At 34.3% G+C, this 16,036-nt stretch overlaps 1 protein-coding gene across 1 annotated transcript; it reads right to left on the bottom strand.

Moving 5' to 3' along the window:
* Positions 1–209: 209 nt before the first annotated feature.
* LOC145266369 (uncharacterized) lies at positions 210–14,091 on the bottom strand. Its single transcript, XM_080121994.1, has 2 exons — positions 13,987–14,091; positions 210–1,943 (listed from the first exon to the last, which is right to left on the bottom strand). Exon 2 carries the CDS (start codon positions 1,155–1,157, stop codon positions 210–212), a length of 948 nt encoding a protein of 315 aa, XP_079978120.1. The 5' UTR covers positions 1,158–1,943; positions 13,987–14,091.
* Positions 14,092–16,036: the final 1,945 nt, after the last annotated feature.

The raw sequence follows: 16,036 nt of genomic DNA, 5'->3' as shown, positions 1-16,036 counted from the left end.
TATGTGTTCCCATATGTGTCATCAGGTTTGTAAAAGAGCCACATATTTTGAAATATCATGTTTCACAAATCTATTTGCATGGATTGAAACATTTTTTGTGTAAAATAAGGACCATATACATATGCAGAACAATGCTTATATCTAGTAGGTTCTTATGACATAAAAACTATTCTCTTTTTAAATAAGCCACATATTTCAAAACATAATTTCTAAAGTTTCTTTCCACTATGTGTTCGCATATGTCTTATCATATTTTGTTTCTGTGTAAAAGAGGAGCAACACACTTCACAAGAATATGGTTTTTGACCAGTATGTGTTCGCATATGACGCAGCAGATGTTCTTTCTGTGTAAATGAAGAGCTACATACATCACAACAATATGGTTTCTCACCAGTATGCGTTCGCATATGACGCAACAGATCTGATTTTCTTGTAAAAGAAGAGCCACATATTTCACAATGATAGGGTTTCTCTCCAGTATGCGTTTTCATATGATGCAATAGACTATGATTCATTGTAAATGAATCGCCACATATTTCACAGGAATATGGTTTTTCTCCAGTGTGTGTTCGAATATGGTACAATAGACTAGATTTCTGAGAAAATGAAGTTCCACATACTTCACAATCATATGGTTTCTCTCCAGTATGTGTTCGCATATGATAAACTAGATTTTGTTTCTGTGAAAAAGAAGTGCCACATACTTCACAAGAATATGGTTTTTCTCCTGTATGTGTTCGCATATGTTTTAACATACTTTGTTTTATTGTAAAAGTAGCACTACATATTTCACAAGAATATGGTTTCTCTCCAGTGTGTGTTCGCATATGATCCAAGAGATTATGTTTCTGTGTAAAAGAAGAACTACATACTTTACAAGAATATGGTTTCTCTCCAGTATGTTTTCGCATGTGTACAGTTAACGCGTGTCTCTTTCTAAAGGAATAGCCACATACTTGACAAGAATATAGTTTTTCTCCAGTATGGGTTCCAATGTGTGTCAGCATACTTTGTTTCATTGCAAATGAAAAGTCACATACTTCACAAGAATATGGTTTCTCCCCTGTATGTCTTCGCATGTGAACTAACATGTTATGTTTCTTTGTAAAAGAAGTGCCACATGCTTCACAAGAAAATGCTTTCTCTCCTGTATGCATTTTTGAAATAACTAAATATTTCCAAGCATTTTGTTTCTTTCTTACATTAAATTAAATACAATTATGAAATATATATCTTTTTTTCTTTAAGTGATAATTCAAAATATTTTAACTGTAATTTATAAATATTTTCTATATACATGTTTGTAACTGTCAACTATTAGATTTATGAATTTAAAATTGCACATGAATTATCATCTACCTATGTAGAGTGACGGAATAGAGGCATAACTGATACATTTTTCTCACATTTCAGTAACAAACTATATAGGTTACCATATTGTGATTAAAACAATACACAGATGACACAATGCTAGAAATATTTTAAAGTTACTTAAATGTAAATTGATTTAAAATATATTAATTGATTATTCTACACAACTGACCATTTTCTTTAGCAGTTAATTTAACTTGATTTTCAATATAAAAATAATCAGAATATTTTTATTTTTTCCAATTGTTTTGCATCCTAAATTCCAGTTTGTGTTCTATATAATAAACTAGGATGAAATAAGAAATATAAAAATAACCTAATACCAAAAATAAATACACATGCATATTACAAGAAAATTTTTGTTGAATATATTTTCATGAATGTCGATGGAACATATTCACACAATTCATAAGAATATTTCTCTCATTTTTTTTTACTCCAGGTAATTAATATGAAGGCATTTCAAAATATTCTTTCTTGCAACTTTTCCATATTTCATGTTGGCAAGGGAATGGTGATTTATTTAGATTCAATAAAAGATTTGTTTATTCTTCTCTTGGTTGCAGAAGTTTCTGAAAGTATAAAATAATTTTAAAGTATAACATTTTAAGAAATATTAATTTGTATGCATAATCTTTGCAAACAAAATGGTTTGACGTCTCTTCTAATTCTTTTCTCCTCATTCTTTTCTTTCTTTGTCTTTTTTTATTGATTTTTTTACCAAGTTATCAATGCAATGTCATTGATCTTTCTTTCAGACTGCATTTCTGGTCAAACTATGAGAATTAAGGAAATAATATAGAAAGCTGGTTAATAACGAAATTATGGGTTCTTTATCATCATATGTTTTTGCAGTTATGTTGATGATTGTCGGTGAAACAGGAATTAAATTAATCACAGACTTGACATATCAATTTTTAAAGAAAAAAATATTCAGAGACTCAAGTCTTAGTACAACTGCAAATTATAAATTGTTAAAATGCAAAGGCGGATTTCATAATGCCTGAACTTATAAAGTTTTAAGTTGCAGGATAATGTCTTTAAAGAAGTTAAGAGAAACAATGACTTAAAAATAAGAATTCAGATAAGCACAGATTAAATTTTATTTGACTTTATGCAGTAGCAAATTACCACTAATGCCATAGATATCTGAAGATATTCCAGAAAGTTATCTTATGAAGAAGAATATTATTTTTTGCAAATTTTACAATAATGTTTGATAGAATACATATATAGTTTGGTTAAGAGTTTTCAAGCATTTTATAGAAATGTTTAAAAAACAGCTCCAATATTTAAGTGGGAGTATATCATAAATATGTACTGTATCTGTTGTTTCGAATTTGTGTTTTAGAAATGTTGTCACAGAAATTTTGTATGTGTTGTCCAGAAGTGATGGTTTATGCTGATGGTATAGTGTCTGTGAAACAATTTAATGTCTACATTTTCAGTTAAAGACTTGGAAAATGACATAGAAAGTAAAGCTTTTAAGTGGGTATATCAAGATTTAAAGTCATAAGTAGTTGTAGTATTGGCTCTTTAATAAGATGTTTGTTGCAACTCAATTTTTGTGGCACTTGTAATCATTGGGTATATAAGAAATACAGTTGAATGGTAGATTAAGAGATGACAATTAGTTTTTATATAATAAGGGTATAACAATGAGGAGAGATGCAAACGAATCTTGCAAAAATATATTTGGATAGCGATGCAAATCAAATTGTTCATACATTGGTTATACCTATGGAAGAGAGGTAGGATATGATCCTGGTAGGATTTAAATAATTAGGATTGGATAGAGTACGTTTAGGTAGATTTTGTCATAACTAGTAGATGATTAAGTGAAATATATTTTGGACATGTGTCTGCTGTTAATGATGTATGGAAGTATATGTTATATTTCATAACATGTCCCGTATAAAAAAAATATGAGAAATATAGAATGAATGGATCTTGAAGACGAACTTAAATGCTGTGACTACAGATGAAAATTACAATCGTAACAGTGTAAAAAGGGTGTACCAGATTTTGTACCAGATACTTCATTTGTTTGGTCGAATTTAAATAGTGCATTAAATTGTATAATTACTGTCTGTAACTCACGGAAAGCTTATAAAGTATTCATGTAAGCAATTGCTGATTCCATATTTATTATTCCTGAGGTTTTGAGGAAAGAGTATTTTAAAAATTGTTGGCATTTTGTTCACAAGTTGTTGACATTATCTTTCCTTTTTTCCTTCTTCGAATTTCTTCTATATTGCTTTTTATTTGAAGATGCTCAGTTTGTTCTATCCACTTCTGTGCTATGCTTCATGTTTAATTTAGTTTGTTCATTTATGAACTTCTTTTATGAATTTTTTTTATATATTACATTGAATTCAATTTCTAAAAGCCGTGTAATATATGCGATCATGTGTTAATAAGAAAGAATCATGGACATCAGTCAGTGGCTGATAACAATCCTATGTAGCAACTATAGTGAAACAGGGGTATACTAAAAGCACTCAACAGTGAAATATAACACAGGTAACAACGTAACTGGCCATACAAAAAGCAAAAAACTGTAACCTATACAAAACTGTGTTGTACTGTCAAGGATTTTTAGACACTATCATTGTCATATAAATTATTTTAAACATGGATATGTTCAATTTCTACAAAATAAATGCTTTTGCATTAAAAAATATTCTACAAGTCTTTCATAAGTCCATGCATGAATACAATGTCATTCAGGATAGTGACCAGTTTTCAGCAAGCATGGGCTGTCATAAGACAGCAGATACATATACTAATTTTGTTAATAATTTTTTTTATGAAAAAAAGTTATTGCTTAAAACAGAGTGAGTTATGTAGCTGTCCCTACATCATCGACACTATTACTATGTGCTGTATTTAAAAATACCAGCACTAAAAATCACCAATGAAAGATTAAACAAGAAGACAAGATCCAGACAACACAAGAACAACATTGACCTCAAATGTTTCTACTTTTGAAACACTGATGATTCCCAGAAATCAGATAATAATTATATTAGAAATAAAGTCGTTTGCTGGGAGAAAGTAGCAGCCTATAATAACTATGAACACTGCAAATGATACTGGAAAAGCATAGGACTGCAGGAAAAAAAAAAGAGTTTTTTCATAGAGAATTTGTAAAATAAATATAAGAGGGGTGATGCTTACGTTGGGCGAGTCCATCGGTGGGATAAAGGAACCAACATGAGTGAACCATAGCAAATGGTATTATAGTTAGGGGGTGGGAGGTGGTTTAAAACCTATAAAACAGGTTTTTCCATTCTCTCTCGAGTCAAATTTTAGTTACTGTGGTGACTAGACCAGGTCGTTTGACTTGCTCTGGCAAGCATTTTTCATACTGCTGTTATTAGACTCGGTTAGAGGGTCGCTAAAAGAGTATTTTTTTTGCGGCCCTGACATTTGCTTGCTCATCTTGGAGTGTCGCCCTTCGGCCTATTTTACACCCCTACAAATGTTTAAAAAAAAAGCAAAGGGGGCGTTTATAATAGCTGAAGTCTCCAGCTCAAATTAAATGGCTAAAAGAAAGATACAGAGAACGCAAAAGAATTATAGAAAGAATCACATTTAGTTGTGGACTATGTAAATAATATTACTTGTTATGAGATTCTTTGTGCAATCCCAACGTGTCTAGTTCCTTCTGAGTATCGCCTTTTAATTAGTTTATTTTGTTTTTAACATAACTTCAGAATTTGTGCCATTTATTTGTATATAACAGTTGCAAATTACGTTTTTGTAGGGAAATGCATGACTTACCTAACTAGCACGTGTGCATAATTCACCGGGCCGGTCGTGGAACGAAATGAATGAAGAAGAAAGAAACAAAAATGGCTGCCTTATCTCTTTATATGCCTGCAATGTGACCACCCGCTATGCAAATTAGATGCTCCTGGTTGGAGATAAAAGAGGGTTGATTTTTTAGAGGGACGTGCATTTTGAAGTTGGATTTCGAAGAAATAAGTTGAATTAGCAGAAGTTCGTTTAGAGTTGAGAGAAGGTGCGTGTGTCAACCTTACTCAGGAAATTATTGGTGTAACAGGCAGAAGAAATAACACTCAAGTTATTGAATTATAGTTTTGAGAAAAGTATATATACTAAAAAAAAAAGAGAACTGAAGTTACTGTCCCTTTTCATCCTGACCCTTTCTATGCATTTCTATTTATAGTAACTTCTAATATAAAACTTAATCTATCTTTGAAAAAAAAAATTCTTTCATGCCAAAAATAGTTTACATGTTTGAAGGGAAAATAAAATGAGTAACAAAGTATAATACACATCAATATTTACCTTATAAAGGGGAAAAATAAAAATAAAAACAAAAACATGTTGCAAAATTTTTTAAAAAATCAGGAAAGTTTGTTTGCAGATACATTCGTAATATAAAAAATTTTCTCATTTACACATTTCTATTCAGAATTAGTGATCGTGGGTCGACATCAGTGGACTCTTTTTTTTTGTACCCAACGGTAAAAATCAGAGTTTTAAGCGTAATTTAAATGATTTTAAACCAATATTAATGATTGCATATAATAAGAAAAATATTTTTATTTGTATTATTTGATTTTTTTTAGTAATCAATTTGTGGCAAAAATCGTGGGAATGCAGACTTACCTCTTAAATGGCCTCGGTGTGCGCTTTGCCAACGCAGCGTCAGGATTCTGAAAAGGGTCCAAGATGACACCTGCAGTCTTGCAGAATCTCATGTGCTCTCGCATACATATGCAAATTTGGACATTATCTTTTATAAAAACAGGCCATTGAAGCAGATGGAAGAGACGTGAAAACGAGTCTATGGAAAGTACAGATGGATGATGCTGCTGCAGTGAGCTCAGGTTTTGCATACTTTTTTTCTTTGCAACAACAAGCTAACTCTGCGTACATTTTTACCATGGACAAATTCGACCTGAAGCTGATACCAGAGTTTGACGGGTCCCCGACTGGTCCTTCAGTGGTTGAATGGCTGGAGAAGGCTGAGCACATTTGCCAGTTGTGCAAAATTAAGGATCCAGCTATGGTCATCCCATTGAGGCCCACTAAGGGACTTATGCTGTGTACCAGCAGCTTGAGGATGAGGTGACAATGGAACAGATAAAACAAGCATTGTATGGAGCATTCGGTGCGGACCCTTTTGTTGCCTAGAGGCAATTTTCTGAATGTTGGCTTGGGTCAGGGAAGACTGTGGACGTCCACCTGGCCGACCTGAAAAAGCTTGCTGCTCCCTCCGGTGGTGCAAGCGACCAAATATTGGCATGCGCCTTTTTGTCTGGGCTCCCGGATGATGCCAGTCGGCTGTTGCGGGTATCGTCGAAGCTCAAGGAGCTTGAATTGGAGGAGTTGTTGGCAGCATTGGAGGTCTCGGCAGCAGTTGACACACTGGAATCGCCTACAGAGAGCCCACGGTGCTACAAATGTGGCAGCCCCAACCACTTCACCAGAGACTACAGAAGCGGTGCGAAGTGCACCCCAGACTATGGAGCACAGAAACGAGGACGCTGTCACCAATGCGACAAGCCAGGCCACGTAAGACGGAATTTTGTGGGAAACGGGCAAGGGGAGGAAGCCACAGTGCCAGCACCCTCCTCAAAGCAACACTGAACAATGTGTTTCCTGTAGTAACAGTGCGAGTTGATGGGTATAGACGCTCAACACTGGTTGACACCGGATGCACCCAAACCCTCATACACAAGAAATGTTGCACCACATGGACGAAACAGAAGGTCCCAGTATTAACCATTGGCAGAAGCTCACTGGTGTGTTGTGGGGTGAGCATTGTCCATACAAGCATTGGTGATGTCCCCCCCCCCATGCCTGTGAAGGCGTTGGTGGTCGACAGGGAACTTCTTGAATATGACCTTTTCCTTGGAATGGACACTATTACACAGCTGGGTGGAATCTTCGTGGATGGCGCCGGTGATGTGATGTGACAGGGATTATGCAGGCGATCCGGAATCAGGATGCAGCTGTGCGACAGGCAACGTTATGGTATATTGAGAACAGTTTCGTGAACAAGAGCCTCATGTCTGCCCAGGCGGTGGAAGAACATTTTAAGAGCTTTGGGCTGTCGTACAAGGAGCCAAAGCACCTGCAAGATGAAGTGAAAGTTCTTGGGTTGCATGTGAGCGGCAGCGCATATGGACTGTTGGGGAAGAGGTGGTGACATCCCGGAAGTTCCATCTAACATCACGTGTCGGAGCGTTTTTTCCATCTGCGGAAAACTGGTGGGCCACTTCCCCATGTGTGGGTGCTCCGAGTGGTGGTGGCGGCCATAAAGCGACGTGCGACTTTCATATCAACAGGATGGGATGATGAGGTGCATGATCCTGCCCTGCGAAGTATGCTGGTGGAAGCTTTGGCCAAAGTGACAGAGGATGACCCCATGCGAGAGAGCTGGTGCATCGACGGAAGCGAGTTTACAGTTTGGGTGGATGCCAGCTCACTCGCCCTTGGCGTTGCTCTGGCAGTCGACAAATTTATTGTAGAAGTTGCCTGCTGGCTTCGGCCAGAAAATGATGCCAGGCACATAAACCTGGTTGAGCTTGATGCTACACTCAAAGGGATAAATCTGGCATTTCAGTGGCAGGCCAGAGTGCTACACATCATCACAGACTCCAGGTGCATCCATCGGTGGATAACCGATGCCTTGAGTGAGAAAGCACAGTTGACAACGAAGGCATGGGCTGAAATGCTAATACAGAGATGACTTGCTACCCTGACCGAGATCATCAAGGAATTCAACTTGGTGCAGTCCTGTCAGAATTTGTGGATCATCTGACCAGAGTGCCACGCTGTTGGCAGGACCTGCCAAAAGAAGTTGACGAACCAGCACCTGTGAATTGTGCTGTGGTGAGGCGTCAGCTTAGCCCGGGCCGTGTTGCTGATGCCATTGCCAAATCAGGCACCTCGGTGTAAACCGAACCCTTTACTTCGCCAGGCTGGTCGACCCCTATGCGTCAAAGAGGGACGTGAAATCTGTTGTGAGGAGCTGTGAAACCTGCCGGTTGATCGACCCACCACCCGTCTGGTGGAAGGGAAAACTAAGTGTGAGAGGAAATTTGAACAGGCTCCCAATGGACGTAATTCACCACAACGGCAGGCTTTTTTTTGACACTCATTGATTGTGGACCGTCTAGATCTGCATTGTGGCGGCCCTTTTGCCAGCAGGACTTGGCTGCCATTTTCCGTGAGCTAGAAAGTGTATCCTCGAGTGTGGTCCCCCTTCTGAGACAATGGCACTGCCTTTGTTAGCGAGCAATTCAAACAGTTCGCAAACGGCTGGGGTATACGTCTGCGATTTCGGGGCACCCATGTGCCCAGCTGGAACGGAATTATTGAAAGAAACCACAGGACCATCAAGATCATCGAAGCTAGGAAGGGGTGTACAATGCCTGAGGCGGTCTACTGGTATAACGTCACCCCTAAGGGCAATATTTCACCCTCTACCATGCCAGCCAAAGCACTGCACAGGTGCCATGTCAAGGTGAGAGGCATGGAGACCAACCCACTCCCCAAGCCAGAGGTGATGAGAGAGAGAGTATCAAAGAGGGGGAAGTCTTCTGGGTTAAGAAGCCCCACTGTAAGTGCACCACATGCTATGGAACCGGGCATGTTACTGAGATGTTCGGCCCTGTCACATCAAAGATCTTTGATCAACATCACAAATGCAAGCGACACTCGCCGATAAGAGCGAGACTGGATCCGAGACCAGTGAACCATCATTCTGGGTTATGCCGACTTCGTCTGACAACGACCCTGAGATTAGTAGCCTTAGGTTCACCAAACCTGAAACTGAGGATGAAAACACAGGCGAGGACGAATCCCGAGTCCTCCTCTCCAAAGAAACACCTGAAGGAAAAGGTCACTGCGTCCCTGTCCTCTCTGTGATAATGATATCAGGAGGGAGTGTGGTGAAAATTGTGGGAACACAGACTTATCTCTTAAACAACCTCGGGTGCGCTTTGCCGACACAGCGTCATGATGCTGAAAAGGGTCCAAGATGGCACCTGTGGCCTTATATAACAATGCAGAATCTTGTGTGCTTTTGTGCACATATGCAAATTTGGAGGACTCTGTCTTTTATAAAAACAGGCCACTGGAGCAGATGGGAGGGACGTGAAAACGAGTCTATGGAAAGTACCGATGGACGATTGCAGTGAGCTGAGGTTTTGTGCACTTTTTTCGTTGCAACAACACATTTAAATTCGATTTTTAAAATTAAAATTCAATTTTTACTTGGTATTTAAATGTTATCATAGCAATTATTATAGCAAATTTTAATAATAAAAATTTGGTACTTGTACAGTTTAATCAAGGCATTAAATAATGAAAATATTGAAATAAAGGTTATATTGTACGTATCCGTTTTAAACTGAAGATCTCCGAAAAAAAATTTCACTTAATTTGATCGAGTAGTTTTTTTTTTTTTTTTACAGCGGAAAAACACGTTTTTATGAGAGCGCGTTGAACATAGATATCTTTGAATTTTTTACATTGTTGTTTAGATTTTTAGAAACACCACAGGGAGATAACTCAATTTAAAGCGCCGACACACCCTCCCCATCTTAAATACTAGCTTTTCTTCCTAAAAATCGAACCTTTTGCTCGGTTATCATAATAAATTGTTTTTTCGCTGAAAAAAAAACAAAACTACTTCATGAAATTAAGTGAAATTTTTTTTTCCGAAAACTTCATTCCATAACGGATACGTACAATTTAAACTTTTTTCGGTATTTTCATTTTTTTTATGTCTTGATTAAACTGTATAAGTACCAAAATTCGGGTTTGTATTACTGTAGACATAGATTCGATAAAGTTGTCAAAAAACAAATATATAACAAATAATTATTATCAAAGGCAAGATAAGTTACTTTTCTGCCAAATAGAATATATTTTTGTGTTTTTATTTTTTTGTGTTTTTATTTTTCAATTTAACATGTTTATTCAGCTCAAAAAACATAGTGTTTACCGATGTATTGGAAAATTCAAAATGGCGCCCGACTCTCTCTTTAACACGGTAAGTTTGGGAAAAGGTGTTATAAATAATAAACTAGACAAAATACTATTAAAAACCCACCGAATATGTCAACCTATCTCACGGTAACATATATTGAGCGAGTTCCAACAGTATTTTGTCTAGATTTTTATTTATAACATCTTTTCCCAAACTTACCGTGTTAAAGAGAGAGTCGGGCGCCATTTCGAATTTTCCAATACATTGGGAAACACTGTATATTTTTCAAGCTGAATAAACATGTTACATTGAATAAAAACACAAAAAATGGACGAAGTAAAGAATAGATACCCTGTAGCAGACGACGACGCCTGGCGGTGCCAGGCGCACAATTCAACTAACACCGGTGATTCGACCTTGACATTGGCACAAGCACACGGCGTCGGTTGTTTGTAAACACGTCAAATAGCAAACATGCTAGAATATTCACCAGCATTTTTTTAAAAATATATTTACAAAACCTTTGAAGATTTAAAAGAAAAAGTATATATTTACAAAACATTTTTTTTAAAATAAGTAACAAAACGAACGTATTTAAATAAAAGATATTTAAATAAACGGGTGTCTCTTTCTGTTTCGGATTTTTGCGACCAAGATTGATTTTTATGTGCCGTGTTTTTTTTTGGGGGGGGGGGGGGTTCTGTGTGCGTTTTTAAGACAATTCAATATTTATTCTTTAAAACATTAACTTTAGCGACAATTAATATATTTTCAAAATAATACTTTTAAATATTACATTTTTACGAATATTCGCAAGCAAGATTTAAAAAAAAAAAAAAGACGAGGTGTTTTTTTTTTTTTTCAATTAAATTATAAACTTTATTTGAACTTTCAACAAACTTTTACAGACATAAAAATAGACTTTATGGATATTTTATAATAATTTTTTAAAAATATATTTAACGAAAAGTTTTTTTTTTATCATTTCATTGTTGAATAAAATTTCAAAGTAATAAATGGTGAAAAAAAATATCTCGAAAAGAAAAAACACCTTGTCTTTTTTTTTGTTTTAAATAAAACTTTAATTTTAATATTTCGATGTTTGAAAAACAGTCCATAATATATATTTCATTATAAAAGTTCTATTTTTGTTTGATAAAAAGAATAAAACAGTTAATAAATAATAAAAAAAAAACAACAGTCCATTAAGTTCAAATAAAGACTGTTTGAATAAAACTTATAAAAAAAGGTTCATTCTGTACGGTTTTGGCCATTTCTTTTTTGTGCATTTTTGATACAATTCAATATTTATTTACAGTGCGATGTATGTCGGTGGTCAGTGAAGGAGAAATCCTTTTAGGCCGAGGCAATTTTTATGCATAATAAAATCACAAGTATAAACAATTGAGATAAAAAAAATATATTATTTTATTCACATCTTTTTATAACTTTTATTTTTATAAAGATGAAATGTAGTATCACAAGATAGAAATCTTTTTATAATTTTTATTTTAAAAAAAACTGTCTGTAAAAGTTTGTTGAAAGTTCAAATAAAGTTTATAATTTAGGCCGTTGATATTCGCAGCCGGCTGCGGCTATTCTAAAATGCTATTCGCAGCCGGTCGCATCAGCTGACCGGAAGTGACGTCAGACAAATCTTAAGTAAATTCTTGGCTAGAATTGTAAAAATAATTTGTTTTCTTTTGTAATAGAATTTAACAATTTCTTTCATTTTGAGCTGCTTTTTTCTCCCGTTTATTTTTGTTTTCTACAATTAATAAACCAGTTTACAAGTAAAAAATAAGTTGTTTTAATCTTTAATTACCAACACAGTGGCGAATTTAATTTTTCTCTCTCCCATTTTTTATTTTGAGCGGAGAATTTAACATGTCTTTTCATTTTAATTATTTGTTTTAGTTTTTCATTACTAACACAGCGGAGAATTTGGGGTACTCATGCAGAGAACGGCATGGGCGTGGCTTATCACTTGCTCAGTTGCGAAATATTTTTGTTTTTAGTAAATAATTTGTGTTTTTTGGCAAAGTTTATTTTTAATAAAATTAGCGTATTTACTGATATTTTTGAACCGCGATATTACCATTCTTTCATAACACCGATCACTTTAGTCCTGCCTTCTTACACAGGTTTTCGGGTCGCTGACAACGAATCTGATAATCAACCCCACAGCAAATTTACCGTTTAGATGGTATTAACCCCTGGAGACTGGCTCTACCTGTCGCCATTTTACAGGCTTCGTGCCTGCCCGCTAGGTGTATCAGAATTTTAGGCGGAATTTTTGACACCCCCAACAAAAAACTGCGAATAAAATATATAAAACTCGTAATTTCTGTTTTTAAAGTGGGTTGTTTTTTTTCCTTATGAAATATACTTCCAAAACAAACTATTACAGTCGTTTAAAACATAATAGAAGTATTATTTTTTATTTTTTAAAAACAATGTTTACAAAATGTCTAAGCGCGTTTCTCCGATGTTACAAGCACTAAGCAGCCATTTTTTTACGTATACAAATACATTGATTTTTACGAGTTCACTTTTTAAAAAACTTTTTTAACTTTAAAAATCGATCTAAATTTTTCTATTAGTTCAATTTTTACGTAATTTTCAGGTTCAATGTGAAATTTTATGCTCTTTTCAATAAAGTGAATATAAATTTCTGGTAAGGTTTTTTTTTTTATAATTTTGAGATCAATACCGTCGACTCGACAACTTCCGGTTTTGCCGCCGGCCGGCTGCGAATAGCATTTTAGAATAGCCGCAGCCGGCTGCGAATAGTCACTTCGATAATTTAATTGAAAAAAAAAAAAACACCTCGTCTTTTTTTTTTTTAAATCTTGCTCGCGAATATTCGTAAAAATGTAATATTTAAAAATATTATTTTGAAAATATATTGTCACTGAAGTTAATGTTTTAAAGAATAAATATTGAATTGTCTTAAAAACGCACACAGAACCCCCCAAAACACGGCACATAAAAATCAATCTTGGTTGCAAAAATCCAAAACAGAAAGAGACACCCGTTTATTTAAATATCTTTTATTTAAATACGTTCGTTTTGTTACTTATTTTAAAAAAATGTTTTGTAAATATATACTTTTTCTTTTAAATCTTCAAAGGTTTTGTAAATATATTTTTAAAAAAATGCTGGTGAATATTCTAGCATGTTTGCTATTTGACGTGTTTACAAACAACCGACGCCGTGTGCTTGTGCCAATGTCAAGGTCGAATCACCGGTGTTAGTTGAATTGTGCACCTGGCACCGCCAGGCGGTGTCGTCTGCTACAGGGTATCTATTCTTTACTTCGTCCCAAAAAGGACATCCAGTTTGGAAGAAAAGTAACTTATCTTGCCTTTGATAACATTTATTTGTTATATATTTGTTTTTTTGACAACTTTATCGAATGATCCGCGCTATTTTTTAAATCGTATTTCCAAGTTTAATTAAAGTTTTATGCTATGTTTTTTTTATTCAATTGTAAGGTTAAAGTATTAGAAAAGTAAGGTGAGGGTGATGTTGGTACGTAAAATATTTTCACAGAATAATGGCCCAGATTCGCTCGTGTTAAAAAAAAGAAAAAAAAAAGAAGTACCCCAAAACAAGTAAACTCAAGTAATACTTACATTTTGTATCACAATCTGCTCCCAAATGAGTTAAGAAAGAACGAAAACCGATTATAAGATATTGATAAAAGCATGACTAGATTGACTAATAAAAGTCAATATTTAAGATGGCGACTTTAAAAACAGGCTCGCAGAAATTGCAAAACTTTTTACTTATTTATTTTAAAACGTTTCACGATCTTTTTTTCACGATATCTTTCTTCTCTCATTTTTTACTTCTTTATTTTTAAACAACATTTTTTAATTTTAAACAGAACGTTCCACGATATCTTAAGCACCTTTTTTTTTTTTAGCACGGTAACAAAAATACATAAGTACCGAAGGTTTTATAATTAATAAATTTAAATTTGAAATAGAGAAATAATAAATTGCAAGATATTACGCGTGTTTAATATTAATTTGTATCGTTTATAACTACTCACGTAATTTAATAATAATCACGCGATTCAATTTTTAATTAAAAAAATATTGTTTAAACTTAAACTTTAAATAGCACTTTCATTAAAAAAGGTATTCATTGTGTAAAAAAAAAAAAAAAAAAAAGCACGGAATATACAAGACATTTAAATATGAATAGAACTTTTCATAATTGTAACCTACGAAAACCTTTTTTATTTTAATTAAAAGCAATATAAAAAGAAGTTTTTTTTTTTTTTTGTTTTTTTAAGTTGTTTTGGAAAACAACTTCTGAAATACCTATATTATTGTTTATTGGCATAGTAACGTACCACCGGTGATTAGGGAAATTAGTTCCTTTTATGTGATAAAGGGTTCGAGATTATTTTTCCACCTAAACTCCAGTCTTGCCCAATATAATCACATAATTATTGAAAATGTGATCATGTGATTAAAATTTAATTTAAATTAAGCACATTGCTTAGCAATAGGTACGGGCAAAATGAATGCCGCTGCGGCGCTGCGGCGCTCAAAATGTATAAACATTTTGACCCCTCCCTTTACTTAAAAATTCACCAAAACTCAGGAAATTAACCAATTTTAATGAAATTCGGTACTTATACAGTTTTCCAATACATCGGTAAACACTGTATGCTTTTCGAGCTGAATAAACATGTTACATTGAATAAAAACACTAAAAACATATCCATATACAGTAATACAAACCCTAAGTTTTTTTTTTTAATTCGAAAATTTCGGTTGCATATTTCTAATTTTTCTAATATTTTATTCTTTTTATTTTCTTCTGTTACAAATTAAAAAAAAAAAAAAAAAAACACTCCAAAAATGGCATCTGTCTTCAAAAAAAAAAAAAAAAAAAAAAATTCTCATTCTGGTGGAAAAAAAAAGGGCTAGATTGGCCTAAAATGGAGGTATTCTGCTACGTAGGGCAGTTACCGGCCCTTGGGGAAAGTTACCTGCCCTGGGGGAATTCCTGGGCGCTGCATTCTGCAATAACATTTCCAAAATGGCCACCTTGACGTCGTCGTGATAAATAATTGTTTTTCGCTGTAAAAAAAAAACTACTTGATCAAATGAAGTGAAATTTTTTTTCGAAGAACTTCAGTCTATAACAGGTACGTACAAAAAATTTTTTTTTCAATATTTCCATTTTAATGTCGTCATTAAACTGTATAAGTACCAAATTTTCAGTAGTTATCAAATAATGATCGCGGAATATAATGAACTAATTATTTTTATTTAAATCTTAGTGAAAATGTATTAAACAAAAAATTCCTTTACTAAAGTTATGGTTTTCAGTAGTAAATAAAGAAACGCAAGAATTTATTTTTGCTTTTTTTATATAAAGCATCGTAATTTGTAACAATAAAATAAAAATAAAATAATTTTCACAGGAACATTACGAAAAAGCCCCTGAAGTCCGTATTAATGAATTCGAGGTTAACCTGTAAGGATAGGGTCCCGACGCCCGCCTTTTTCTGAGTTCGGGGAAAAGTTGACTGACGTAAGCGGTGTTGAGGCGAAAAATTATTCCTTCAATAAAGTGCCGAGTTGTTAACTTAAGAAAAAAAAAAAAAAGTTCAAATAATTATATTTTTTTTATTTTAACAGTTTACATAATTAGAATTAAAAA

The sequence above is a fragment of the Euprymna scolopes genome, chromosome 4, assembly GCF_053919585.1.
Source record: "Euprymna scolopes isolate OS-2025 chromosome 4, ASM5391958v1, whole genome shotgun sequence".
NCBI classification, from domain to species: Eukaryota; Metazoa; Mollusca; class Cephalopoda; order Sepiida; family Sepiolidae; genus Euprymna; species Euprymna scolopes.
Note: the sequence above shows the minus strand (reverse complement) of the source record. Positions and strands in the feature narration are given on the sequence as shown.

What these genes read in the sequence shown, in the direction of transcription:
- LOC145266369 (XM_080121994.1), bottom strand. Translation starts at nt 1,157, where the DNA reads ATGCATACAGGAGAGAAAGCATTTTCTTGTGAAGCATGTGGCACTTCT.